The sequence below is a fragment of the Struthio camelus genome, chromosome 20, assembly GCF_040807025.1.
Source record: "Struthio camelus isolate bStrCam1 chromosome 20, bStrCam1.hap1, whole genome shotgun sequence".
Taxonomy (NCBI): Eukaryota; Metazoa; Chordata; class Aves; order Struthioniformes; family Struthionidae; genus Struthio; species Struthio camelus.
The window spans coordinates 12,312,165-12,340,154 of record NC_090961.1 but is presented as its reverse complement, the minus strand read 5'-3'; the positions used below and the strand labels follow the sequence as shown (position 1 = coordinate 12,340,154).

The 27,990-nt window shown below is 62.2% G+C and overlaps 1 protein-coding gene across 3 annotated transcripts in view; it reads right to left on the bottom strand.

Moving 5' to 3' along the window:
• Nucleotides 1–2,972: 2,972 nt before the first annotated feature.
• The window catches only part of RGS3 (regulator of G protein signaling 3), a 95,292-nt gene continuing 70,274 nt past the window's right edge, over nt 2,973–27,990 (bottom strand). For all 3 annotated transcript variants that reach the window (XM_068915179.1, XM_068915180.1, XM_068915181.1), the window contains 6 exons: nt 14,445–15,098; nt 9,839–9,912; nt 6,206–6,307; nt 5,074–5,135; nt 4,572–4,738; nt 2,973–4,299 (listed from right to left, as the gene is read on the bottom strand). In XM_068915179.1, the coding sequence (XP_068771280.1) occupies nt 4,114–4,299; nt 4,572–4,738; nt 5,074–5,135; nt 6,206–6,307; nt 9,839–9,912; nt 14,445–15,098 (1,245 nt within the window). In that variant the 3' untranslated portion in view covers nt 2,973–4,113. The remainder of the gene's footprint in view (nt 4,300–4,571; nt 4,739–5,073; nt 5,136–6,205; nt 6,308–9,838; nt 9,913–14,444; nt 15,099–27,990) is intronic.

Here is a 27,990-nt window from a genome sequence, read left to right as displayed (position 1 = left end):
TTGCAGCCTGATTATGTTTTGTCCTGCAAATCTCATTTTGGGCTAATGAAGGCTATTTCGCCTTCCCACTCTGCTTTCGTTGTTAATGCCTCCTGAATGGCCACAGCAGCCCTAGGTCCCCTCATCCGTTTTGGAAAAGGAGCTGGCTTGGGCAGTGTGGCCGTTTCTCCGTCCCGGCCAACGTCCCCCCGCCTGAGCGCAGCCCTCCCCGTGGTCTCACTTGCTCAGCCCACGGTTCGCCTCCAGTTGCTCCGAGTTTCCTACGTCCTTCACTCACAGGGCACAAACGGGTCTTTGAGAAGATCATGCAGCTCCTCTTCTCAGCATGGAGGGGGACAAAGCTGTGGCTTCGGTGCCACCACAGGGGCCGTGCCGAGACCCGTGCTGCCATCAGGTGCCGGTGGGCAAGCAGAGGGCATGGGCAGTGCTGGGACATCACCACAAACACGCTGAGTATTTTCACTCCCAGCCGAGCTTCGCTTCCCACCCCCAGCCCTGCCTCTCCTGGAGATCAGAGCACCTTCAAAGCATGCAGGGGTGATGTTTGCAGAATGACTCAGACCAACTTGACCTGCTGCTAATAAATTCTATTACAGCAATAGCCAAATTTATATCATTAACGCCGGGCTATTTCCGTTTTCTCCAGGGAGTGCCCCCAGGTCACCGTTTTTCTGCCTTTTGCACGCACTGGCGCGTCTGTTCCTTGCAGGGACTGCCTCCGTAGGCAGGACGGCAGCGGGTATGCAGAGACACGTGCCGGGTTCCTGCTCTGCATGTCTCAAAGCAGCTCCAGTCCTTGCTGCCTTCTCTGCTCTTTAGGTTCAGATAATTCAAGTGACTGACGCAAGCCAGGAGCTAGGCTAGAAACAACTTGCATGAGGGTTGGGTGCTGCTGGCAGTCGTCGCCCAACAGCCCCAGGAGCTGGTGTTGAACCTGGAGTTCAGGATGAGAGAAGGTAACGGAGCCGTGGCCGTGAGCTGTCACTCTCCTGCCCTCCGCAAAGCCCCCAGAGCCAAAGGGGACCCACGGCGGGCTGAACCCAGGGCCACGGAGGACTGGGACACTGACGAAGTAATAACCTTTTTTTTTTTTTTAATGTGGATGGCTCATGATTGAGCAACGCAATGGAGGAAGGGGTAAAGGGCAGCAAGCTGACTTTGCACCCAGGCCCGGTATCAAGCGAAACCCTCTGGGTGGGGAAGGCGAGGCACTGAAGACTTCCTGGCTGGGAACCCCAGTGAGCATCTCCGCTGTGTTTCCACCGTCGCAAAACAAGCAGCGTTGCCTAGAGCTGCGGTGAGAAAACGGTGCGGGGCCTAGGCTCAGCTTTGGAGGACCAGCACTTGGCTCACCCACAGCGCTCAGCGGGTGCTGCGGGTGCTGGTGTCCCTGCGGGCAGGCTCCTAGCACGCTGCCGTGCCCGCTGGGCACCCACCCCAGCTACGCACCACCCTGAGCCCCACCAGAGACCCTCTGTGGGGGGAGGTCTGTCCCAGAGGAGGCTACTGGCCCTGCGGGAGAAATAGGGAGCAGTGAGGTCCCCAGGGCTGCGGGATCCTGGGTGGGGGTCAGGGCACCGCATGCCCCAGCCCCATGCTGGGGAAGGGGGTCAGGGCAGTGTCCCACTGCCTGGAGTCTCCCAGGACAGACTGGTTTTGCCAGGCCCATGGCACTACCCAGAGATGCTGCCGCTGAGCTGAACTTGCAAGGCTGGATGTATGGCAGTCACCAGCCCTGGCAGCATGAGGTTGGCGCCCAAGTCCTGCCCGTTCCCACAGCAAAAGACTTGCTTTTGCCCAGCACCCTCAAGCAGAGCCACTAAAGCTCCCAGGGGAATGGGGCTCCCGACACCGGATCTCCGGCCACCATATGACACGTGCAGGAGGCTCAAACCAGCCAGGCACCAGGAGCCCTGGGCACTGCTGCCTTGGGGAGAAGCCCCCCTGCCCAGGCTGCAGGGACCCAAATGCCAGCCCAGGAGCAGCCGGGGCCTGCAAAGGGCTGGGGCCGGCTACACTTGCAGGGAGGCTGCGTTGGCCACAGCTGGCCCAAGCAGCTCCTGGGCCCGCATCTTGGGCGCCAACCCGCCAGCCTCAACCCCGGAGAGCCGCTCCGACATCCTGGTCAGCAGCACAGGTACCACAAAGACCCGCTGCCTCCAAGCGACCCCCAAGGGGTCCCATCAGCTCTGCCTCAGTTTCCCCACGTGGCCATCACCCTCTGGTGGTTTAGGGGATGGGAGGGGGCACATAGGCAGTTCCCCAAAAGAGACCGTGTCTGACAGCCTTTCCCCAGCAGCCACAGCTCTGGGCTGGCTATAGCGGTCTGCGCCAGTACACGGGGACAAGGATGCTCCCAGGCGCAGGCGGCAGAGCCCCCCCAGGCCCCACAGGTGGCAGAGCCCTGTGACGGACCTGAAACGCTGCAACTGCTGAATGCAACGTGAACAGCCTTTACAAAGCCAACGCAGAAGAACATACTGATTAAACACCAGCGCTCCCAAAGCGCCTCCTTTGCCAGGGTAGCCACAGCCCTGCTAAGCCAGGCAGCCAGGAGAACCCAAAACAGCAGTGTTGTTTTTTTGTTGCTTCTTTCCTTCATTCGGTTTTGATCTGTCCCCAGAGGGACTCTGAACTGCACAGCTCACTTCTGCTTCTGGGCACTTCCACATTCGGAGGTTTATGCCCTGCTGTGTTTAAATGCTACCCGTGGGAACAGTCCGGGGAGTCCAGTTTTGGGAAAAGCTTTTCGCATGACTACAGCGCTACCCTGGGCCTGGCCTTGGCCCTTAGCCTAGGAGCATCTGGTGGCTGCTTCACCACAGAACAAAGCTCTGAAATTCATGGCACCAGATTTTCCCACCTTTTTAGCTATGCAGTAACAAAACTTTACGCTACTCAGTGAAGCAGGGGAAGCCCAGCTCTGCCAGGGCCGAGTTGCCTGGAGAAACATACCACCAAGAAAAGGCAGGTACAAGAAATTATATTCTCCTTTTATTTACCTATGACCATGACAATGTATTTTTGCTAGCTGCAGAGATGCTTTGCACTGTAAACTCGGCACCTGGACGCAGACAGTCTGTCCAGCTCTGCCAGGTTCAGCAATGACCCACGTTTCTCGAAACACAATATTGTTATCCAGAGTAGTGAGAGCGTCTGATTCACAGAGCTGCTTATCTACATCATCAAACCCTCTGTCGTCAGGGAATGATATATACACCCAGGCTCCCCCAGCGGCCTGCTGCTAGGGAACACGCCGTTTGTCAGATAAAACCTGCAAACTTAGAAAATTTTGTACGCACTCTTAAAAGAGAAGGCATCCGTTCCACTGGAGAACTCCGCCGAGACACACACAAATATTGCACTTGTAACTTCAGAACAGGAAAGGACACAAGGATTTCCTATTACACAGCAACGCGTCCAGCTATAGGAGGTCAATAAATAAACCAGGAGGTGAGGGATGGGAGCAGGAAGCGGTTTGATTGCACGCCTCCAGCGCAGGGGAACGAACCGGCTTTCGCTGCTCCCAGGGGTGACTCGCCACAAGCGAAGGAAGCGCCGGGCTCCTGTGAGATAGCTGCGTCGGGGGAGCACGGGAGCCAGGCCAGCGAGGCTCTCGCCGGCATGGGGAAGCACAGCAGCATCGGTGACGTGGGACTGGTCCAGTTTAGAAGTCTTATATCCAGGGAAGCTGTTCACGGTGGTGCTGTTTCCCCCTTGCCGGAGCCCTGCACAAAAGTCCTCCTCTTCCTCACCGAGTCAGGATCACTCGTCGCCTTCCAGGAACGCTCACAGTTCAGGCATGTGCTTCACAGTAGTCTCATGGGAGCTTCCCTCCTGGCTAAAATCCATGCCAGAGTCACCCCAAAGGCGTCGTACCAGCGATGGTGAGATGGGGGCGATGGAGCAGTACCAGACTGCTTGGCTTGTTGGTCCCTTCGGCCTCACGCTCGGTGCCCTCGCCTGCCTCATGCCCAGCTGCTGCAGGAATATGGCTTGGGGGCATGAACACCAGCAGGAAGGCACACTCCCGCCATCCCCCGGGGAAGGCCACCACCACCCGATTTCATGTAAACACACAGTTCCCACTCCGCTCCGAGAGAGACCTTGGGTCTACAGTGGGGAGCTGGCTTTCTTCTGGTTAATTATGTCTAAGTACAAGTCAGAGCGGAGGAAGCGGGGGTAGGAGTCCTTCTCCATGAGCCCATAAATTCTCTTCTGAGCAAGGTCGAAGCAGCTGCGGGTGATGTTCTGCAGGTTCTCCTTGGTGTGCTCTCGTGTGTAGGAGTCCAGGTTCACCTGCAGGGAACAGAGACCAGCCCTGGTGAGTGGCTCCCTGAGCAGCCACCGAGGCACGCGCTCCTGCTGGCAGCGACAGGAGATGCCAGCAAAGGCGCCACAAGGCTTAGCCGGCCCAACACACTCTCAGCAACACGCGCGCATATGACCAGGCCTGCTGGCATACAGCCACCACGCAAACTCAGCAGTGTTCGAGAGCCCAGCATCCTTGCTGTGCCCCCACCGAGCACCGAGGGACCCCACGGCAGCTAAGGCCTGGCAGCCGCTCTCACCTCCTTGCAGGACTGGATAGCGATATACTCCGCAAAGATCTTCTTGGCTTTGGATACCATCTTGGATTGCGATTTGATCTTTTTGTACTCCTCACACGCCAGCCAGAACTCCAGGTTCTCCTCGCTGAACTCGGTGCGCAGGAAGGCCCTGAAGGCTGCTAGCCCATCTGCGGGGACAGACACTCGTCTCTGCTCCCAGCTCGCAGGCAGTGAACAGCCTCAGCCAAGCCACCCCGGAAAGCTGCAACCTAAAATACCTCCTCCCTGCACCTTCCCCTAAAAGTTCCTCGTGAGCCCGTGGCTGACCTTGCCTCCTCGAGCAAAGGCCAGCAGCCAGGCAGGAGCATCACAGATGCAGGAAAAGGGCAGCCTCGTCTCTAGCCCTGTTGTTCCCCCAAAATCCCAGAAGGGATTAAGATAGGAAATCCTAGTTTTATTCACGCCCATGTCCAGCTATTCCCCTGCTGGAAAACAGAAGAGGAAGAAAGCGGTAAACACTTACATTTGTGAAGTAGCAGTTTCTCTAGAGACTCCCCCCACTTGAGAGCTTCCTCGGGAGTCGGCCTGCGAGAGAAGGGGGGCACGTTGGCAGGGCAAAACAGCGAAAGCCGCTCGCGGCAGCAGACAAGGGCGTTCGCTGCCTGCCACTAGACAGCACCAGCTGCCGCGAAACCGAAACATCTCCAGCAGCCCAAAGCATCGCCATCTGCCCCGGCTGGCCTGGCCGCGGCTCAGAGAGCGGCACTAACGTTTCCAGGGCACCTGCAGGCTGCAAAGCCAGGCTTGGCGCCCGTTACAGCCCACAGGCAGCACCGCGCCGGCTCTCCTGGAAGGGACCCTCTGCCTTTAGACTAGCAGGAGGAAAATTCGATATAAACTGGGCTCTGCAAGCAGTCGTGCCATTTGGGGCAACTGAGCAAGAAGCAGGAAACCCCCGAGCAATGCTCATGAGTCGAGCCAGAAGTTAAAGTGCCCAGGTCGAGCTGGACGGACCCGGGAACTGCGTGCGGAGCCCAGGGCCACACGTCAGGGCCAGCCCTGCCGAGGACTCGCCGTTAAGTGCAGCCTCCCCGCTGCAAGCGAGAGCTCCTGGCCTGGCAAGCGGAGGGACACGAGGGCCACAAGGCGCTGCTCGACAGCAGGGACCCTCTCCACCCCGTTTCAGCAACGGGATAAGCCACCGAGTATAAGAGCGGCGGCAGGGCAGGCTGCAAGGGGAGGGTTTGTCTCCGTCTGCTGGAGCATCTCCAGAGCAAAAGTGGTTTTTCAAACCATCCTATAGTGAGTTGAAGGTTTTACGTACAGGCAGTGCGGGAAAGCAGCCATGAGGGAAATTTCCAGCCCGAGCCGCTGTTGTCCCAAAGGCTGTGCTGCCTCCCAGACGCAAGGCACCGGGCAGGGAGCCTCCCACCCACCTCTGGAGAAATTATTCAGAGCACAGCTGCTTACAAAAGCTTCTCCAGATGGACGAGCTGTTGGCCCACAGCCCCCAGGGCAACCCCAGCCTCTCCCCGCTTGCCAGGAGGCGACGCTCGGCACGGCCGGGCTCATGCCCGAGCCCCCGGGGCCAGTGAGCTGCCCGGTGCCCGGCCCCGGGGCCCCGGCTACCCACACCTCCCGCCTGCGCTACCTACTTGAGCGACTTGAGCACTTTGTCCAGTTTGCTGCTCGGGTTGGCTCCCGGAGACTCGTTTCGTCGCCGGAAAATCCCCAGACGGTTCTTCATGTCTTTGGCTCTAGGGGGAAGAGCAAGGTTTAGTAGGCAGGCAAGGCGCCCGGCGGCAGGCGGGGGCTGCGGAGAGGGCCCCACGGCGGCGGCGGCGCCGAGGCCGGGCTTGCGCCCAGGGGACCAGCCTGGCCCCGCGCGACTTCGGCGGGTGCGGAGAGAAGCGCCCCAGGGGCGCGCGGGAGGACAGCCGCCCCACCGCTCCTCCGACACCTACTCCTTCATGGTGTGCCGGCGCTGCAAGCTCCCGTTGTGCGGCCGCTGCACGCCCAGCAGCATCTCCGAGTGAAACTCCAGCGGCTGCGGCTTGGAAAGGTCCCGGAAAAAGGGCATAGCGGCTTCGAGCGGTGCCGGCAGGCCGAGCGGCGGCGCCACGCAGGGGGCCACGCAGCCCGCCGAGCCGGCTGGCCGGAGCGACCAGCCCAGGCAGACGCTGGGGCGCTCTGACGGCGGCTCTTGTGCCGCGCTCCCGCTCCAGGCCAGCGAGTCCGGAAGTGGGAGGGCTCAGCCCGGAGGAGCTTTAAACCCTCCGTGGCGTGAAAGAGGCATGTGTGAGTAAGGGCTGTGTCAGCGCCCGGCCTGCAGCTATTTCTGACGGCTCCGCCGGTCGTTGCTGGGGTAACCCAAGGCAGGCTGGAAAAAATCAGCGCCGAGGGAGAAGAGTGGGGCCTTTCAAGAGACGGGGCGGCGGAGGGGGGCAAAGGCGGCGGGGATTTACGGGTGCTATTTATAGAGCCCGGGCGGCCTCAGCAGCGCGTGCTGGCGGCTGGCGAAGCCGGCCTTCGCTGGGACCCGCGGCGCCCGGGCAGGGCAGCGGGCCGCAGCGAGGAGGCGCCGGGCACCCCGCAGGAAGGCGGCTCCCTTACAACGGGGCGCTCGCCCACAGCGGTCCCGTTGCCTGCGGGACGGGCCGCGAGGAGGGGGCGGCCGGGCGCTGCGGCCCTGCCTGGGCCCTGCCGCGCACGGGTCCCGTAGGCGGACGGACGTGGGGCTCCCCCGCCTGCAGGAAGGGCCCAGGAGAATTTGGGCAGTGTTGCAGGAGAGCGCCGGGCCGGACCCCCCCCGCTCGGCCCCAGCCCCGGTGCCGCCGGGCAGCGCAGAGGCTTTTGAGCGGCCAAGCGGGGCGCGGGCAGGAGGGAGACGAGGCGGCGGGCGCTGGGAAGGGCGCGGACGATGCTGTCCCCTCGTGGCACAGCTCCTGCATGACACCGTGGCGTGGAAGTGGCACAGGACCGGGGCAGCAGGGCGCCCTGGGCTGCAGCAAGGCCGGCGGTGGCAGCAGGGCAGACGGGGTCCTCGGGGGTGCCGAGGCCGGACCCCCCCCCTCCGCCTTGGATGCCACGCGGCTGGCGGCACGCCGGGGCTCCCGGAGGAGCCCCCTTTACCCGTCGCGTGAGCCCGGCCAGCCGGCGCCCGCTCCAGACCGTGCCCGGCGCCAGCGGGTGCCGCCGGCTGCCAGCTGCCGCCCGTCGGCTGAAGGCTAACGCGGGAAAAGCGCCTCCAAAACGAGGAGCGTCGCTCCGCGAGCACCACCTGCCTCCCGCTACCGCGCTGCCAGCAACGCCGCCGCGCGAGCGCCAGCCGCCGCGCGGGACACGGCCAGCCCGCCCATCTCCAACCCGCAGTCGGAGCAGTGCCCCCCCGCCCAAATTTCGCACCGCAGCCGCTGCAGCCAGCGCTTTCGGGGCGGGGGGGGCTTTAAAGGCAGCGAGAAGCACTTGTGTGCGCGCCCGGGTAAGCGAGAGCGAGCGCACGTGGGCTAGACAGGCGTTTAGCCTTCTGCCAAACACCGACCCTCTGCAGCAGGTAACTCTGCAGCGCCCAGAGCTCTGGGGGTCGCAGGCGACCACGGCCCGCCGACAGCTCCGCCGTGCCCAAGACGCAACGCCTGAAAAAGCGTCCAGCCTTCACAACCGGCGAGACGCCGCGCTCTTAACCGCTCCTCTCGCGCACGACTGCACAGAAACAACAACTCGCAGGGGCCGAGCGGCAGACGCGCGCGGCCCCGAGCCGCCCGCCCGGCCGCACGATAACATAACGCCAAAGCAACGCCGGGCAGGAAGCTGCAGGTTCCTGTTCGGAGTCACAGGTAGGAAGCGACCTGCGGCCAGGCACGGCGGCGAGGCCGCGGCCTGCCCCCGTCTCCCCGCGACGCTTCGGAGCCAGCGCGCCCCGTCGCCGCCCTTCAAAGCACGCCAGGCGAGTCCTACCTTTCTAGGCATTTTTCCGAAAAATCCACCATGGCGTGGTACATGGGGAGGCGCCCGGGGGCGAGCGCCGACGGCAGCCGCTTGCACCAGAGACACCCGCGGCGGGCGGAGGGCAAGCGGGCCGCGCGGTGCCGAGACGCTCCGCCGCGCGTCCGCCCCGAGGTGAGGAGGAAACGCTCTCCGCGGCCACCGCCGAGCCGCCAAAGCGGGGAAGCGGGGCGAGGCTGGAGCCTGCCTCCCTCGCAGCCCTTCGCCGCCGGCTCCGGAGCTGCAGCGGGGCCGGCCTGCGAGAAGCACGCGCCGGGGGGATGTCCCCACTGCAGATGCGAGAGGATTCATTTTAATGTCGAGTGTCGGGGGGGGGGGGGGGGATAAGGAGAAGAGCTAAAAATATCCAGCCGCAGCGGTTGCGTGGGACGTCGCAGGGCAACAGTGCCGCTCGCTGGCGGTCGGCGCGCACGGCAAAGGCGCCGGCGGCTCGGCCAGGCTTCCTGGCGAGCGCTGCACCCCCCGGCCCGAACATCCGAAAAACACGTGTGGTCTCTCCGATTGCGCCGAGCCACGTGCGAGCGAGCAAAGCGCCGCCTCGAGCCGTCGCTGCAACGGCGGCAGCCGGTCGGACCTCGGAGGCCCGTCCGGTCCAAAACGCCGCCCCGTACAACGACACCCGTTGCAGCGGCGTCGGTGAGGAACAGAGGCCGCGGCGCCCTCGCAAGCGCCCGCCTTAGGACAGCCTTTGTTTTGGGGCGGCAGCCCTCGAAGCCTTACCGGGAGAGGTGGAGGGCGCTCGCAGAGCCGATCGCAGCCGGGGAGCGAGGCCTCCCGCGCGGGGCTCACCCAGGGCCCGCATCACCCGCCGCTGCTCCCGCCGCTCCGCCGCAGCGCTCCGGGTTGTGGCGCCGGAGCCTTTCGCTACGCTGCGAAACCTCCCCAGCCCTCCTCCCGGCGTGGGGCCAGCGGGAAGGAGGCCCCCGGCTCATGTTTCAGGGCCTTTGCGTGGCCTCTCCCTGAACTCTGACTTCCCAACCGGACCCGAGCGGGAGCCGCACCGGCGCCGGGCGGCGCGATGCCGCCGGGCCCCCCGCAGCCTGTCCCCCTGCCTGAAAACGAGGCCCCGAGTATCCCCTGGAACGAGACCCTAACCGACCTCCATCGCCGCCGCTTCCTTCCTTGCAAAGCTCAGGGATAAGAGATGGAGGTGGGGGGACACGCAAGGGCTCCCCGGGTGAGATGCTTAGCCACGACAGCGCAGCTCGCCGGCGCGGCATGGCCCCCGCCGAGCGGCAGCCCGCGGCGGGCGCAGGCCGATGCCGCCGCCGCGGGACACTTACAGGCTCTTGCTCCTTTTCTTGCGGGTGCTCTCGTCCCCTTCGTCGCAGCTGCACTCGGCGTCCGCTCCGCTCAGCTGCAGGGAGAGGGAAAGAGAAAACCAGTGGGCATCGCCGTGGGCGCCCGCGGCCTCGCCGGCTGCCCGCGCTGGCGCGCCGCCGGCCAGCCCTGCCGGCGTCGCCCCGGGCTCCTGCGCCCAGAGCCCCGGCGGGCGCGCGCCTCCCTCCCCAGCACCGCTCCGCTTCCCGCCGCCTCCGAACCCTCGTGCCGCCTGCCGCCCGAGAGGAAGCCTCCTGGCCGCGGCAGCGCGCGCTGCCGCCCGAGCAGCGCGGGAGGGAGAGGCCGTCTCCTGCAGCGGACCCAGCCGCCCGCCCAAACAGGTACTCGAAGACGGATGTCACGCGTTCAACGCAACGTGGGCAAGCAACCCTGCCGTGCTGGGCCGGCCGCCGAGCTTTGGGCTGACGGCCGGCCGCGGCGAGGCTGGCTGCAGACCCACGCGGACGGCGCTGGCCGGGCGACAAGCCTTGCCGGCAGTGGAAAACCGCACGGTCCAATCCTGCAGCGAGGGAGGACTCTGGGTCGCGTCTCGGCAGAGCGATGCCGGGTCCCCGCGCCCCAGGCCTCCGTCTGCCTCAGCAGGTCCCCCCTCAGAGACCAGGGTACCCCTCAAGGGCCAGACCCTACCGGGGACACCTCCTCCGGGGAGGACGCCTGCATCGCCCTGTTCCCGACGTGGGACGAGGCAGCGGAAGGCTCCTAGCCCTGCAGTCGGGCGAGGGCACAGAGACCCGTCCCCTGGGCTTGCCCAGCCTGCAGAGCACCTCATCCGAGCAGAGCCAGGTTGGACACCCGCAGGCACAGCGGTCCCCAGGCAGGGTGCGGGAGGCTGCGCGGAGGGACTGGCGCTCCGCAGCGTGAGGCACCGGGGTCCACCCGCCTCGTGAGCCCACCCGCAGCTCCCCCGGGTGCTGGGCACCCCGGAGGTCGGTGCCACTGGGCGCAGGACACTGTTCCCCACCTCGCAAGCCAGCATGAAGAGCACGGCCGTGGCCACGTGGGCTTTTAAAACTGATCAGTCCATCCTGTCCTGGGCCTCGCCAGGCTGCACAGGGCTGCGTCCCTGCAGCTCAGGCCAGCTCGCCCGCGCAGCCCCTTTGCCGGCTTCCTCTGACTCCCAAAGATAGTGATGCAGCCATGACCAGGCCCCGGAGGTGGGTTAGGGGGCCAACGGGCTTGCACGGTACCTGCAGACCAGCCGGACACCGGCCAGGTAACATCAGGGCAGTCCACGCAGGACCGATCATGCCATGGCAGCCTCGGAGCCTAGGGAGCACCCAGAGGGCTCCTCACCCCGACCACGAACCTGGGGTGGCCTGGGCACATCGGAGGTGACATGAGGCTGGAGCAGCATCGGGGCAGCCTCCAAGCCATGAAGCCCAAAGCCAGGGCCAGAGGCTCCTCTGCCAACTTCAGCCCAGGCTCTTCAGCGGTTCACCCGCTGCCGAGCGAGGTGGGCGCTGCGTCCCGCGTGGCCCCGCGCTGCCCGGGGCTGCAGGGCGCTTTCCAGGATCGCCAGCCCGCAGCCCTGCCGTGGGAACCTGCCGCGCGGCCCAGCAACCCCGGCCTCGAGGCTTTTGACACTTCCTTCCATTCTGCGCTCGGGTTTCCGGAGTTTATCGGCCCCGAACAATGCAATCCTTGCGAACCGCCTTCCCCCTCCAGATAGGGCCCTGGCAAGCAAGCACACACGGGGCGACGCGCAGCCTGAGACCGTTTCCGGCTATTGTCGGAGCGGCTCCGCTCGCTCTCGGGGACAAAAGGCAGGCAGCAGGCTAACCTTAGCCCGAGAAGTCCCAGCGCTCCCAACCACAATGGGCTCTTAAAACAACAAGCGCCAAATCCCGGCAGCAGGGAAGGAGGGGAGCGGAGAGGCACAAGGCACGTCAGGCATGCCAGGGTTAACCCCAAAAGCTATCCGGGGGGGAAAAGAAAGCACCTTGATGGACATGGTGGCCCTGCCGCCAAGGCCACTGGGTGCTGTAGTCCTGCAGGTATCTCCCGTGCCTGGCGGTGAGTTGGCGCTGCCGCCAGAGGGGATCCCTAGGGCAAGCGTACGTCGGGGCCCTGCCTGCTCCAGAAACCTTGGAGGGTTTCACTGACAATAATAGAGCGCGCTGCTCCGAAAGTCCCTCCAAAAGTCCCTCCGGAGCCGGGGCTGGGGCATGCCAGCGGACACACACGTGGTGGGGCCCAGGCGTCCCCACGCCGTCCCTGCCACCCTGCGCGGCGCGCCATGCCCGGCCGTGGCGTGCCTCCAGGCTCGGACGTGCGCGCAGCCCCTTCGCCCTCCGCGGCGCTGCCGGGGAGCCAAGTGTCACGCTCCCGGGGATGGCAGAGCATCGCCATCGTCCCACAGCCCCCACGTGGCCACCGCTAGGGAGCAAGGTGCAAAGGGAGCAGCTGTGCCAGCGTCCTTTGGAGCAGGGTTTCTGCCCATCCAGGAGACCCTGAGCGGAGAATACGTCCCACGCGGTATCACCACGGACAGTGAGCGTGCAAAGCAGCTTGACGGGCCAGGGAGAAACGCCAGCGCTCGGGCTCCAGGCCAAGCTTTATAAAGCACGAGATAAGCCAGCTGCCCGCGCGGGACGTGCGCGCGAGCCGCAGCTCAGCTGCTGCTGTTGCAGGTACAGGCAGGCGCTGCCTCAGCCTCTGGCCGCAGGGAGGCTGCCTGCTCGCGGGCTGCACGCAGAGCGGCACTGTGAAACCTCCTTCCTTCCCTCGGCGCAGGCAGCCCTGGCTCTCCAGGAGCCTCTTAACTGCGAGTCAGAACGGGACGCCCCGCCGGGCACTCCCCCCGCTTCCCTCGCGTCCACGCCAGGGAGGGCGAGCAGGAAGGAGCCGCTCACGGATCCGACGGAGATCAGCGCCGCCGCAAAGGCAGGCCCTTCTCAACAGGACCTGGGAGGTGACTGACACCCCCTCCAGCAGCCCCAACTGACTGGCCTGCGCGCTCCCGCGAGCTCTCTCCAGCCGGCCAGCAGCTCTGAGCCTGAATGGTGCTCCAGGAGACAGCACTGGAGGTGGCTTCTGACGCAGCACGGGCCTGGCATGGAGAGGGTTAACCCCTCATGGTGCTGCTTTGCTCCTTCAGGCGCTGCACCAGCATCTCTGCCTGCCCAGGAGCCAGCTGCTGCCCTGCAGCATGCAACGCAGCCCCGAGCAGCGCAACGCACAGCCAAGCAGCGCAGCATGGCCCTGAGCAGCACAACGATGCGGCCCCAAGCCATGCAACGCAGCCCCGAGCAGCGCAACACAGCCCTGAGCAGCGCAACGTGGCCTTGAGCAGCGCAACACAGCCCCGAGCCATGCAACGTTGGCCCAAGCAGCGCTACGCGGTCCTGAGCAGAGCAATACCCAAGGCTGCTGGCAGAAAACCAGCCACCATGAGCTTGATGAGGCAGAGCAGGATGCTGGGCCGGCATCAGACGGAGACAGGCAACTGCTCTGAACAGCCAGCAGGGCTTCACCCAGGGGAGAACGGGGCAAACCACGCTTATCACACACAGTCTTTGCCAATGGCAGGTCGCTTCTTGTATTTTGAGAGCACCTGGCTGTGGCAAGCTCTGCTCCAGCGGGGGCGCAGGCACCCCAGACCGCCGAGCTCATGGGCCAGGATAGCCCCGTGCACAGCTCCCCACCGCGTGGTCCCTCGTGTCCTGGCACTGCTCTGTCGGCTGTCTGACGCATGGCTGTTCCTCCAACAGGAGCTTCCTCCTACTTGTTAGGGTCAGAAATCACTGCTGGCCTCATCCTTTTTCTCAGATGGGCCTTCACAAGCATCAAAGCCCCGAAAGAGGCTGGTGGAGACAGAAAGCCACCCCGCTGCCTGGCCTCCCTGAGCTCCCTGGGGACTCCAGGCTTCTGCTCCCCAGAGGATCTCTGGGGCCAGACTTTTCCCTGTCCCCCACGCTGCAAGCAGCTCTCACTGTACATGTAAGCACCCGGTCTACACCCTGTCTCGAGAGACAGAGGCAGCAGCCACCCCAGGCTACGAGATCCTGTGGGTCATGAGCGCGCCGAGTCTGGAGGCACCGCTGGGAGATGCCGAGCCGCAGCAACACCATGCATGCCCTAGAGAAACTGGCCTGGGGTCCTATGTGTCCCCTAGAGCCATCTGCCAGTGGTGGGGGAGCTTCTGGGGCCACAGAAGGGGTGGCGTCTGTGGCCACTATCAGGGGCCACAGACACCACCCCTGCTGTCACGGGAAGGCAGGGGCTGGCGACCTCGGCATAGCCCAGCCAGGCTTCGTCACCCAGCCGGGAAGGCAGACAAGACCCTACGCTTAACAGGGGAGCTGCTTCACCCTGCTTCATCTCTACCTAGCAGTAGTTTTTTGGCTCTGGGCCGCAACCTAGAGGAGTGTCATCGTGGGAAGGCTATGAAGAGCAGAGCACGTCCTCAGCACAGACAACAGCCGCAGCAGTGGAGAGATGGGCCCAGCCCACCCACCCGGACCCCTTCCCACCCGCAGCAGCGAGCTCTGACACTCCCCCATCCCTATGACCAAGCAGGACCCTGGCTGTCCCACCTAGCTCACGTACCTTCCTGTGCCCTGAAAAAAGCAGGCTGAGCTGGTGTATGGAACCACCATTCTTGGTGAGCTCCTTCTTGAGGGTCCTGGGGGAGGGCAGGGCCCAGTGGCCCTTGGCACCCTGGCTGTCCGAGCAGTTGAGGGTGGTGTCGGAGGTGAAGCAGTGGCCCTTGGCCTCCTGCAGCAGGCTGCCCTCGCTGTGGGTCCGGCGCCGCAGGGAGCTCTGCACGCTCAGCGTGTAGACAGGCTGACAGCCCGATGTCTCAATCATGCTGCTGCGCTTCGCCTCATTCCTCTCCAAGTAGTGCTCATCGCTGTCCTCCTCTTCCTCCTCCTCTTCCTCCTCCTCCTCCTCCTCCTCATCATCATCCTCCTCATCCTCACCATCTGTGACACCATATCCTGGGCCCGCCATGTTCTGGCTGAAGGTGCTGTCGAGTCGCAGCTCGGGGATGATGAAGGCTGGGATTGAGCTGTGCTGCTCCTCTACCCTCTCAGGAGCCGACAGCAGCTTTTCAGCAAGGAGAGGGCCCTGCACAGCCCCCAGAGCCTCCCTGGACTCAGCCGGAGCTGGTGCTTCTGTGGCTGGAGGAGCATCGCCCAGCGCAACCTTCCCCTCCTCCGAGTGCATCTGCCCTGGCTTCTCAGTATCCGTCTCCAGCATCTGCCAGGAAGCGAGAGAAGAGAAGAGAAAAAAGGATGAAAGCAGGAGCATCCCAAATCTCTTGCTGGCCACATGCCGGGAAGCCTCTCCACTCCTAACGCCCCGACCACCAGGCTGGCCCCCAATTCACACATGCCTAACAGTGCCCACAGTGCTCCTGGGACCCAGCAGCTCTGGTGACGGGTGGCACTGACCCCCGTCGCCCCCGGGTGGGAGGCAGGTCGCCCATTGCTCCCAGGGCACCCAGTGCTGGTCCCAGGCCCATGGAGCACTGACCCCCTCAGCTAGCAGCAGGCCAGCAGTGCCAGGGCCGGAGCAGGTCAGAGACCTCCCAGCTCTGACCACGTGGGCCCCGGGGAGCCCTGTGACACCCAGCAAAGGCGGGCAGCGCCATGGGCAAGCAGGTTTGGAGGAAATCCAGGCTGTGGGGGGCCACCGAGCCGACGGCGGGTGCCTCGGCGCTGCGGCACAGACAGACAATAAGCACAGACAGGCTCAACTACAGCTGGCAGCCAAAGGAGGAGACGGTAACATCATCCTTACCCTGGCTGACTCCCTAGTCCCCCAGGGAGCTGCTGTGGGGGGCTCAGCCCCACGGAGATCCTCCTAGCCCTGGCCGGAGTGCTGCAGGTAGGCTGCGGAGGAACCGAGTAGGCAGGGAAAACCAGAAACACTCGTCTGGCAGCTCCTGCCCCTCCTGCGCCACATTATTGAAACACAAAAGGGAAGTGCCGGCCTCTGCTTGTCTGCTGATTGCCCAAGGCTCGGCCGGCCTCAGCATCCCCGAAGGGCTCGGCCTCCCTGGCCCCGCGCCACGGGCCGCGGGGCTCCCCACGGCCGCCCTGCTGTGCCTCGCGCCGCCCCGCTCCCCTGGCCTCGCCAAACCACAAGGCGTTTCGAGCCGCCTTATCTCAGCCGCGTTGGGTGTTTTAAGCCCCGGGGGCTCGCTTGTGCCAGCTTTCCACAGCAGCCTGCAAAGGCCAGAATGAACGTCGCGTCTTCGAAGGGAAAAACCCGGGTCAGGCCATGAAAAGTTGACTCCTCTCTTGCGGTGTTCATGAGCAAGCAGGCGAGGGAGCCTGCAAGGAGCCCCCGTGCCCCAGTCTGGTTCTCCCTGCAACGTGATCACTCCTTGCACGGGGTCTCTCTGACCCAAAAGGACAAATCCAGTGCACAGATACAGCAGGAAAGGAAGGAAAAAGGGCTACATCTTCCACCCTGGGAAGAGCTTCCCACCTAAGCAGATCCTGTAGGATAAGGATGGGGGTTATACAGGACCAGCTCCAGGCAGCAGGTCACTGTCCCAGCCAAAAATGTCACTTCATCCCCAGTCACAAACCAAGCACTTTCAAGAGCCCAATGGAAACCAGCCAGTGATGGCTGCGGTGACAATGCCACCACATCAGCCTGCCGTATAAATTGGGTTTTCTTCAGCTTCACAAGGAAACATGGCCCTGGGAACTGGCCCATCCAACCCTCCCATCCATGCCAGAGCGCTCGGCCCCAGACCCGGTCCTGCCAGGGCTGTCCGGTGGCCCCGGGGCAGGAAGAGAGGTACCGAGGACCTGAGGGAGGCTAGTGTCCCCAAAATGGTCACAGTTAGTGACTGCAAAGCCCTGGGAGCCAGCACTGCCGGCCCCAGGGAAGCAGCAGCGGCAGCTTCCCTCTCCCCTTGGAGACAGCAAACCTGCTGCTAAACGCTTCTTCCCCCTGCAGAGCCAGTTTGCATGGATTATAACCTACCGCTGGATTTCACGCTGGAATTACAAACACATTTCACGCTGCCCTAACTGCTATCGTTCCCAGGAAATACCCCAGCAGTGTTTAAGCCCAGGCTTGGACACCAGCCGCCCTGCACAGAGGGGATGCTGCAGAGGACGCTCTGCAGCCGGCAGCACCCCCAGACACGCACCTGAGCTACCAGGCTCTGCATTTCCAAAAAGTGGGCCAGATTTCCAAAAAGCTGCTTGCGTTCAGCTGACAGGGCCAGCCGGAGAGGCATCACCTGCACCGTGGCCTACGGCCAGTCGGTCACCTCCTGGGCAGCACAGGAAGGAGCTTGCCCATAGCAGCCCATGCTGCGATCTCCGCACACCCTACGTGCGCATGACTGGTGCGCTCAGCGTCAGCCCCGTGCGTCCCTGCAAGCAACAGCTTTGCAAGACAGTCGCGCTGCCTCGCTGCAGCCAGCAGTCCATCATCACCTCAACTTCTGCCCCAGCAAGTCTGAAGACTAAAATTCTCTGCGCCTGCGTAGCAACGTGCCTTCTCCAGGCCGACGACTAGGGAGCGACATCCAGAGCCTGCCGTGGCCTCAGCCCCACCTGCAACATCCACCCCAGCTCCCACCACCGCTGGCTTTGGTGGGAGGCACAACGCGAATGCTTGGCGGCATAGCCCCCATACTTGAAGCTCTTTCACTCCCCTGGTAATTTCTTGTTGAAAGGATATGCTTCCAGACTTGCCGTGCAATGATGTGATTTGCACCAGTGTGTGTTTTATTGATTCTATTTGTGTGTTATTTATCTCACAGTCATTGTCAGCATTATTTCATGAAATAATTATAGGAAAAACCCACACAGCCTTCAGTTGCCTCCCTGCCCCTCCCTGACAGCTGCCTATCTGCCCAGTCCTTCTGCTTAATATTGTTGGTTGCCCACATCAGATAAGGCCCTAGAAGGAAATGAACAGGCTTCTTTAAAATGAGAGGCATTTTTGGATTAAATTAAATCCCTGTGCTAATTCAATCAGAGAATCTGCTGCTCTTCAACAGCACAGAGGATATGAGCAGGAGCCTCAGCGCCAAGCAACTTTTCCATCTCAGGCTTAAAACATCACCGGGGCTGTGAAATCCCATCCTCGCAGAAAGGGCGGTGGCTGAGGTCTGCTAACCTTCATCTGCTGGTGGGGGAAAGACAGGGAAGAGAAGTGGCAGGAACACAGTCACAGCTGGCTAACGAGCCCAGAGCTCGGCTGGAGGCACTGGGGACTTCATCAGCACGAAGCCAAAGGCGACCTTGCTGGGAAAGCCATCTGGCAGTGCAGTACCCTGCTCTCAGCTCCCCTGGAGCATCCCTGGCCATGATCTACCACCAGAGCAGCCCAAAGCTGAGGACCAGGACCTAGAGTTGTTCCAACTGAGCTCAAGTGTCCCCTCTCTACAGCACCCTGTCCTGGATCTCCCTGTCCTGACCCACCTCTCCTGCATCATCCCTCGAGGTAAACGCGCATCTCCAGGGTTTCTGTTTCAGACTAAGTGGCCAACGCAGCACACCCCAAGAAGGGGAAGAAAAAGTAGAAGCAAAACCACCTCCAAGTCCCAGCATGGCTTTCACAAGTAGTTTTTAGGGAAGCAGGATGCATGCTGTGAGATCAGCACAAGGGCAGGGAACTCCAGACTTGCCCCCACCTCTTTGCCTCTCCCTGAAACGCTGCTGCAGTGTCTCAGCGGTGGGTGCGCAAGGGGAGGTGCAGGGTGTGCTCCTCTCCTGAGAGATGCTGCCATGGCTATTGTGGTCTCTGTTGTTCTGTAAGCCTTCTCCAGCTGGCCATGCAGAGGAGCTGGGAATGCTAGTGAGTCAGTCCAAGTCTGCTTTAGCCCAGTTTGGCTCAGTAGGGTCCCCCTTGCTTTATGCTTGAAGGCATGCGAGCAGGACGATGCTCTCTCCCAGCCTCGCCCTGGCCCTGGGATTTTGCCCTGACTCTGCATCTTCTCTGGTTCAGATTCCCTCTCCCTTTGGGGAAGGCATCATTCACTGCATCAAAGGCTCTCCTGAAATCAAGACAGCGGAGAAATACTGCAAACCCTTTGCTCTTTGGTCTGTAATTTGATCAATTTTCTCCGGTTGCTGCTGCTCTGACGCCAGCAGAGCAAATTTCAACAAACAAATGTGGGTTTGTTAGCGCAACCTCAATTTCTCCAGTGTTTCTTTAGATGACATGCCCTTTCTGGTGACCCGCAGCCTGGGACTTCCAGCTGGGAAAATGCTGGCCACAGCAACAGTACGGCTGTGACAAAAGTCAGCACTGGCCTTTCCCTGTGTGACCAGCTCTCCTATGCTATTGCACGTGCCGTGGCATTTGACAGCCCCCTTAAACCCACAGCTCTAGAAGGTCTGTTCACTCAGTTTAGAAATTTCAGATCATTTGAGGCTCTCAGCTTCTGATTTGAAAAACTATGCTCCTAATGGTCCTGTTCACGGAGACACTGTGGCTCAAGTGTAGCTCGGTCACAAGAAAACTGAATTCAGCCTTTCCTGACTTCTGATGGGAATGCTCAGGTTTGGCAGCTCCAATTTTTCTCTTGCAAAGATAGTGGTAAAGAGGGGACTAAATACGCTTAGCAGAACTGCAGCAGCCTGCACTCAGGGGATGGGACTCCTCAGCCAAAATTAGGGATTCCGGATAGCAGCAAAATCCCTGCAGATAGCACGCTGTCGGACATCGGAGCTGAGCACGAGAGCAAAGGATGCGCTGCACAGACTGCGCGCCCACCTGCTTAGGGGAGGGGGAGCTGGAAAGACGCCAAGTCTCGGAGCTGGCTTTGGCGTACGAGACCCAGCTCCCTTCAACACAAGTGCCTGCAGAAGGACATGTCACCCCAGCTCTCGGCCAGGCGCCGTGCAGCCAGCCTCAGCCTGCCCTCCTGGGACGGCCGCTCATCGCAGAGCCTCCTCAGCGCCACGGCAGGAAGGCTGAGACTGGAGTTAATGGCTCTCCTGAGATATTGCTTGGGAAGCTGCTCTCATTTGCCATCCTCAGACTGAACTTGATAGCCGAGGCCAGCCACATCCGTCATTAGTCCCACGGAGGAACCTCGCCGGCTCCTGCTCCTCTCAAATCTACCTTTGCTCAAAGACGCTCCCTCCTCACCCACTCCAAAAAAGGGTTAGCTGCATGGGAATGAAAGCAAGTCCCTCTCCAGGGGGAATCTGGGGAGGACACGGTCAGCAGATGAGGACTCTGGCAGTGCTGCACCGGTATGAAGGGCACATCCCTCCTCGGACGGACACCACTACAGTGGGATGCCAGGAAAAGAGAGCGTACGTCACTCAGGGAAACACCAATGTTTCCAAAGTAGGTTTTTACCAGAGTGAGAGAGAGGAAAAAGAATTCAGGTTTTTTTTAACATGGGCCAAACCGTGCCCAAACCACCAAACCAGAAACCTCTCAGCGGCCCTGTGAAACGTTACCAAAACAACTAATGATGAGCACGTTAAAACTTAATAAGCAACCATTAAAAGCAGATTAAACACACACGGCGATGGAAAGCAGTATCTAGCACATACCACAGGGCTGAGAGGAAGAAAACAAAGCCAGAAAGTCAAAGCAGAACTATGGAAACTTGAGAAAATTTTCATCCGAGTCATTCTGAAACCGCTCATGAGCAGCATCGCCCTTGGGCGGCTCTGCTCTTCTCCGTCCTCATGCTGCAGCCACTCGCGCATCCAGTGCTGCCCGCAGAGGGCTGAGCGTGATGGGGGTACCCATGGTACACCCGTGTTGGCCCAGCAGCAGCATACAGCCCCTCTGGCTCCATGGCTCCCACCGGTGCTCGAGGCAAAGGGATCAACCAGAGGAGCTCGCTCCAACGCAGCCGGAGGAGGAGCCCCGCTCTGCGCAGGGCCGGACGGAGGCCAAGGTCCCATTGCGCAGCAGGGCTTTATAGCAGCTCCCTGCTTCATTACAGAGTCGATGAATAATTGATAACGAGCAATTAGCGTAACAGCAAAAGCAAGCCCTGACGTAGAATCCCAAACAGCAGGACCCAACGGCGGGCTGTGGCAGGGCGGCCGAGGCGGGATGTACGCCTCCGATGAGACGCCGCTGGCGGCGCGACCCTTCGTACCTACCAAAAACCTGCTGTGCTTGAAACATCTCGGAGCCCTGGAAGGAGACAAAGTCCTCGGCAGGAGGAAACGATCCCATGTCAGCCACCTGCGATAATCCCGTTACCCTATAACCGTCATCCCCGATCGATCGCCCTGGAAGTCCAGCCTGGGCAGGGTATCGCCCAGGCCCGCCACCGCAGCGGCCGCGCGCTGCCTGCAATCCTAGAGGGTAACAGCCTTCCCCGTAGCCAGCGCCCAGGGGAAGCGGCGGCCTCCTCCTTCGTCCCCATCTCCGTTCCTCCCGCGGGGGGACCCTCGCCTGTCCCACGCCGGCCCCCTCGCTCCCCGCTGTGACTACGAGCGCGCACACCCCTCCGGGTTGAACTTGCCCGTTCATCCCCGGTCCCTGCCTGGCACAAAAGGAGAGTTCACAAGCAGCTAGAAAAATCCCCGGAGTAGCAAGCCCGCGGCCGCGGCCCGCTGCAACGCCGCCCCAGTCGAGCAGACGGCACAGCCGCGCGTGGCCAGAATTGGCAAGGGAACTACAAAAAGCGCCCGGCACTATGAACATCCCTTCATCCCCCCCGACCCCAGCTACTCCAGCTGCGTGTTACTGACCCTCTGAAAGGAGCCCGTCGGGTACCAAAGCTGGACGGGAGCAGAAGGGATTCTCCACGAGAGATCAAGGACAAGCAGGGCTCCAGAGAGGACCAGCGCCAGAAACGGGGCAGATGCTGTTGATTTAAGAGGATCTCAGCGTTCCCGGCCGCTCCACGCTGCTTCCTCGACGCCCCAACCTGCCGCTGGATCGTGCCGAACGCAAGGTACAGAGCAGGGGCTCCAAACTTCCAACAAAAAGCGCGCCAAAACCGGGCTCTCAGCTGAATCCCAGCTGCGCAGGCCGAGCGAGCAGCATCTCCGCAGGTCCGCCGGCGGCCGAGGACCAGCAGCGCCGTGCCCGACGCGTGCCCACCTCTGCGGCTCGGGGGATGCTAGCGCAGCAGCCAGCTGCTGCTTCTGCCGTTATTAATGCCTGTGTCAAACGGTAGCTGCAGACGCCCCAGCCTCTCCCCAGCCACCGCTCCCTTGTGCCCGTCCGTCTATTTACGGCTCTGCTCGCGTCCCCTGGAGGCACTATTACCTGCTGAGAAAAGTGGATGACCGCTGTGCCTTGAGGAAGATCTATGCATTCGCATGGAAGCCCTCTGCAGCCGCTTTTCCAGCTGCCCCGAGCAACGTCGAGCAGCAGACCAATTTTAGTGGTTCCTACTAAATGAAACTCTGCTGCGGGTTTGGGTTTGTTTTTTTTTTTCCCCCAAACTACTTTCTGCACTGCACTTTGCACCTACCTCTGCACTACAGTCCCTGACCCGCAGCTCTAGCCAAACGAGCAGGGACAAGATGTAAAGTGAGAAAAAAGTATGCAAGAGCGTACGCTTTCTCCCCAACAACGCTACCGTCCCAAGCAAACGGGACGCACAGCTCATGCACCATGATGCTCCCCTTCCCTACTCCTGGGAGAGCCTAGTGCCACCTCCTGGCACCCCTCGTACACACGACCACACTCGCGTGGCACCCGCCCTCTCCTCCTGGAGCAGAACATCTCCCTCTCCAGTGCATCTCCTTCTCCTAGGAAGGGAGCAGCCTCCTCGCGCCCTTGATGCTGTGCCACCGCCCGCGGCATGCCAGTCACCCGGCTGCTTCGCTCTGCCACGCGCTGAGCAGGGGACGGGGGGTTAGAGCTCCAGCACATCTCACACATGACGGAGGTGAGGGACAACGCCAGGCACAAAGCCACCCTGCCAGCGTGCTCCAGTAGGCCCCACTGTCCGGCGGTGTCCACTCGCGGTTAAAGCAAGAGCCGGACCCCAAATGCTTCGGTTGAATCTGTCTCCTCCTAGTATTAGGCTTAATTGACTTAGATGGGCAAATTACCCTAATGACTATTGAGTGAGACCACAGCGATCTGCGCAGCCACTGCCACGACTGTCTGCCAGTAGCTGTCTGCTCAACGGCCACCATTCTCTCATGGTTGGAAACACAGCTGAAGTTTTGCCCAAGCCAGGCAGCTGGCTATCGCCTCCAGACAGACCTCAGCCTGGGGAACCTCCCTCTGCTGGGTGGTCCCACGGGCTCGAGGAGCTGGAAGCTACTGAAGATGATGTCCAGATCGTAAATAACCTCAGCAGTTCTGTGCTGGTAAAAAAGCAGAGGGGTGGAAAAGGGGAAGGAAGGAGTGTACCCCGTCACCTGCACCAGGGCAGCCGGGCTTGGAGGAGCGCTCAGAGGGGAAGAGCTGCAATCAGGGCATGGGCTTCAGCAGGTCCTATCACGTTCCCCGTTCCAACCGACCCCGAGCAAAAACCCAACTCTTTCCCCCACCCAGGTGAGCCTCATGGTCCCAGCCTGAACAGGGAGAGCCCAGTCACTTCTGCGAAACCCCAGCGTGTCCCCGCAAGGGCCACACAGCCCAACGGGGACGGGGGCACAGGTGTGCCGGCGTCCGCAGCACGCAACGCGCACGTGCTTGATGGCCTGGGCAGAGGGACACACGCAGGGAACTGGTGCCAAAGGCGCCAGCACAACGCAGGCACACGCTGCCGCCCTGTGGGACGCCACCACCAGCCCCGCTGAGAACTGGCACACCTCACACACGCGCAGCGAGCTTTCCCTGCCGGGGTGGCAGCGGGAACGCGGCGCTGGCCGGGGGGGAAGGCTCTCCGCAGTGTTAGCTGCTGGGAAAGCGGCAGGCAAAAGGGGCAGAGCGTCGCTCCCGCGTGCAGGACAGCGACGGTTACATCAGGGCCTGAGCCGATGCGCTAAGACGTCGCAGAGCCAACGCAATATTTTTTTTTTCTCCACTGCAGGAAACAACCGCCTTGAAGATGAGGATCTGGCTCTGCCTGGGACTGACGCCGTTCGCAAAGCCGTGCAAAGAGCAAGGGAATCCAAACAGGGCGACAAGGGAGGCGACAAGGGCGAGTCCAGAGCCACGCACGATTTCCTGAAATCCTGCCATCAAGCCGGCACATCAGGAAGGTGCCTGTTACGGGGCAGAAAGCTGAGGTTCACGTGGGGACCCAGCAGGGAGCAGGATTAAGCCACGTCTGCCGTTCCCTCCCCGCACGCTGGGCATCGCCCCCCCAGCGCTCTGAACTCACCCCTCCGCTTGCCAAAAATCCCAGAGTTCAAGCAACTTTTTGCCAAGGCGGATTTTCGCCCCGGGGCCTGGGTCACCTCGTGTCCGTAGGGTACAGGCAAGCCCTCGCGGACTCCGGCCGGGGCCCGCTGAGCCTGCGGGCTGCCACCCGCCCCGCCGGCCCCGCGCAGCCAGGGGGGCGCCGGACGCGGCCCGGCTGCGGAGCCCGGCCAGCCGCGCGCTCGCCGTCCCCCCCCACCGCCCCAGCCAGGAGCAGAGTCGGCAACTACCTGGGCAAGGAGGCGGCGGGGAGCCGACGAGGAGCGGTCCGGCGGCGGCCGTCCTCCCTGGCGCGGCCGGCACCGACCCCCCTTTGCAGCGAGCGCTGCGCCAAAGCGCTCTCGCCGTCTTCATTAAATCACATCAGCGCTGGATTAAACCACTTAGCCTGCGCCTTCGACCGCCCCGTGCAAACGAGCGGAGCGCTGCTTGACCCGCCCCGAGCTGCCGGCTCTCGCCAGCCCTTCACAACAAACGGGTCCCTAAGGGCTTAAAAACGCTTCTCCGTCCGCCAGGAGACCGAAAAGCGCCAGGGGCTGCCCGTGTCCCCACTGCGCCCCCCGCGCCCTCCTGCTCAAGCGAAGCAAACGAACGAATCGAGCTGGAGACGCCGCCGGCGGTCGGCCCGTCCGCTCCGCCGTCCCTACCCGCCCGCGCGCCCCGGTCTCGGCGCCCGGCTCCCGCTGCAGACCTCGAGCCTGGCACCCGGCGGGCTGGGCGAGGGCACGGCGGCAGCCGCGAGCCTCCCCGCGGCCCGCGCCCACCCGCGCCGCAGCCGGGAGGAGCAGAGCCGCAGCCAGCTCCCAGCGGCGGGGCGGAGGCAACCCCCCGGCTGGGAAGGGGGAAGAGCCCCGGGCCCCTCGGCCAGCGCCCCCGCGTCCCGACGCCAACTGCCAGGCGAATCCCAGGCTCCCACCGCTTTGCGCCACGTCCCCGCCCTGGGAAGCGCAAGTCAACCGATGCGCAAGAAAGGGTTAACGGGGCGAAGGGAGCAGCTCCAGGGCCCCTCAGCTCGCAGCCAAGCTCATCCCTACCGCGGAGGATTAAGAGTGAGGCCACTGCATAAAGAGGGTCCCTGAATTCATAAAGGGGTATTTGAAACACGCTCTGAAACGTCACAGGAACCTGTAAAATCCCCCAGAGCAGCTTTTGCTGCCCTGGTTCCGTCTGGGGCTTGTTCCCATAAAAGAGGGCTACAAAGCCAGGAAGAGGACAGCGTTTGCAGCGCAGCTCGGGGAGAGCCTGCCAGGCCAACCGCAGCAGGAAGAGCTGCACTAAACGCTCAGCATGGCTTGACTTGCGGTAGGGTAAAATGCATCTATTTCTTTTATGTTTGCAGCCTCATGCACGGGTGCAGGTATCTCCTGCTGAACTCCTCTGTCAACAGAATTCAGCTCCAGGCGTCGTTCTTCTCCTGGCCCATCTGGTGACCAGGCAAAGCTCTGCATGTCCTGGTGCGTTGGCGGCGCCATACCCGCAAAGGGAGCCCCACCACAAGCGGCAGGAGCAAAGCGGTCACAGCAAGCTTTCCACGTTGTCCTCAGGCCACCCAGCACCCCGTTCCCCGGCTGCTCCCTCTGACACGCTCGGCCTCGAGCAGCATCACGAGGCAGGACGAAGGCATGGTGTCCATCACCCCTACTGGATCACGGGTACTCCTCCAAGGAGGGAGGCAACAGGCGGGCGGACAGACACTGAGGATTTTCCCCTGGATAAGCTCATTTCATCAAGTCTTTTCTGAAGCCCCTATGCACCCGGGAGCTTTAGCTGATGATGTAAAGACCAGCCCAAGCAGACCCCAGGCGCAGATGTAGCAAAGCCAGGGCAGGCGAACAAGCCTGTTCCCACGCGCCACGGCCTCCCGCTGCAGCTGTGCAGATTCAGTGGTCCTGTTCGCTCTGAGGGCATCAGGAAAGGTTTCATCCAGATATTTAACTGGACAGAGCTGAACTGGAGCCTGACACATCACAGGGGAAGGCGTCTCCAGTCCCCAGACCTCCAAATTTGCTGCATTACTGAAGCAGCCTTTGGCTCTCCTCAGTAACAAGCCTTTCTGGCCCAGGGTGAAGGAGTCGGACCATGCTCGCTGGTGGGGAACGGCATGTGGATCTGCTTTACCTTTGTAACCTGGCTCCTAAGTGTGGCCAGCTGATGCTTTAACCCTCATTGGGGCAGAACCAACTTCAATGCTTCCTCCTCCTTCAGAGCAGCCTGATCAAGTGATCGATGTGCTGGGAGGGTGGGCACCTAGCAGAGGGCAAGCTGGCCCTTTGGTTGCTTTCATGATGGGTTTAGCCCTGTCGGACTCCTCCTGTTGGTATCCCAGAAGGAAAAGCTGGCTCCAATGAACCTCCAGGCTTCCCGCACCTTTGGCTGGCTGCTCCGTGCCCCATGAACGCTAGGTCAGAGAGCCTCACCCCAGCTGTCCCCAGTCCCGCTGCTTGTCACAGCGACCCCGACGCCAGCAGCCCTGGGCGACGTGTGGCTCACGTGGCCACTGGCCACAGGCAGGTCTGGGAAATGAGCCGGTGTAAAGAGAGAGGCTTTAGCAAGGGCGTCGCTGAAGGTGACCAGGGACAGGGATTGCCGAGGGACAGGGCACGGGGCGTGCAGCAGGGCCGGGGCAAGGGGGACCGGGAAGGGTGCTACGCGAGCCCCTCTGCGTGGAGCCTTTTTCCACGCTGCCAGCCCCCCGGGCCGTTTCCCGATCGCGGCGGCGCAGCCGCGCTGAGCGCACAGTCCTCTGCCGCACCGGCCGGCCCTGGTTTCAATCATCCCTCGATTACACGCCGTTTGCTTTTGTTGACAGCGCATTTACTTGTACTTGTCAAACGCGCTGTAAATAGTGAGAGAAACAGCCCTGCCCTTCCTGCCGGGAGAAAGGGGCAGGAAGGGGCTGGACAGTCCCTCCCGGGCCGCGCACCGGTGCGGCGTCGCCTTCCCAGCGCGGGAGCCAGCGCCGCCGGGAAGGGCAGGGGCAGCGCATCGGTCCGCGCCTGCTCCCACCCGCAGCAGCCGCGGGAGAAAGACAGGTGGGTGGGCGATGGAAAGCGCTGAAGATCCACCACCTCCCACGGGAAACAAGGAGAGCACCCATCCTCGACTCCCACGGCCCGAGTCCGCCCCACAAAGCGTCCATAATCACTTCGCTTAAGGATAATCGGCATCTTTCAGATACAGCCAGCCATCATCTGCGAAGCAAGCAGATGGAGGCATGGAGGAGGAGGCATCATCATGGAGGCAGAAGGAAGAGCAATCAGCCGGTCTGAGCGTGGAAGACACAAAGAAACAAGCGGTAAGAATCAGGTGGTCAGAGCAGGTTGTTCCCTGGCAGCAAAACCAGCTAGAGATGCTCCAGCCCCTGGCGCCTCGTCCTCGTCCCTGGTCTCCCGTTTGCCATCTCTTCAACCATGCTAATGCAACTCTTTGCGGGGCCAGGCTGCAAACAGGATCAGCGCAGTGATGCGAGGTTAAAAAAAAGGCACCGTGCTCTGGGCAGATGGTCATCGTCTGGCCCAAGGAGGCAGCCTTGCTAACTCGATTAATGCAGAAAGCCACTTTTGCTGTAATCACATCGCTGCAGTTGCACTTCCGCACCAGCCCGAGCCTATCGCCAGGCTCCACACCTCCCCGTTTCGGGAGGTCTACCACCAAGCGGGGTCGTTCTGGGGATCCGTTGCACAGGGCAGTCGCCCAGATCTCTGCACAGCACAACTGAGAGGCAGGGGCAGGCATCCAGGGCAGACCCACCCCCGAGGATGAGGACAGGGAAGGCTTCGCACCCTGAGAAAACGTCCACAAAACCCTCCTGGGACCAACTTGCTGTGGCCGGCAGGACGGGCTCATCACTTAATGAAGCATG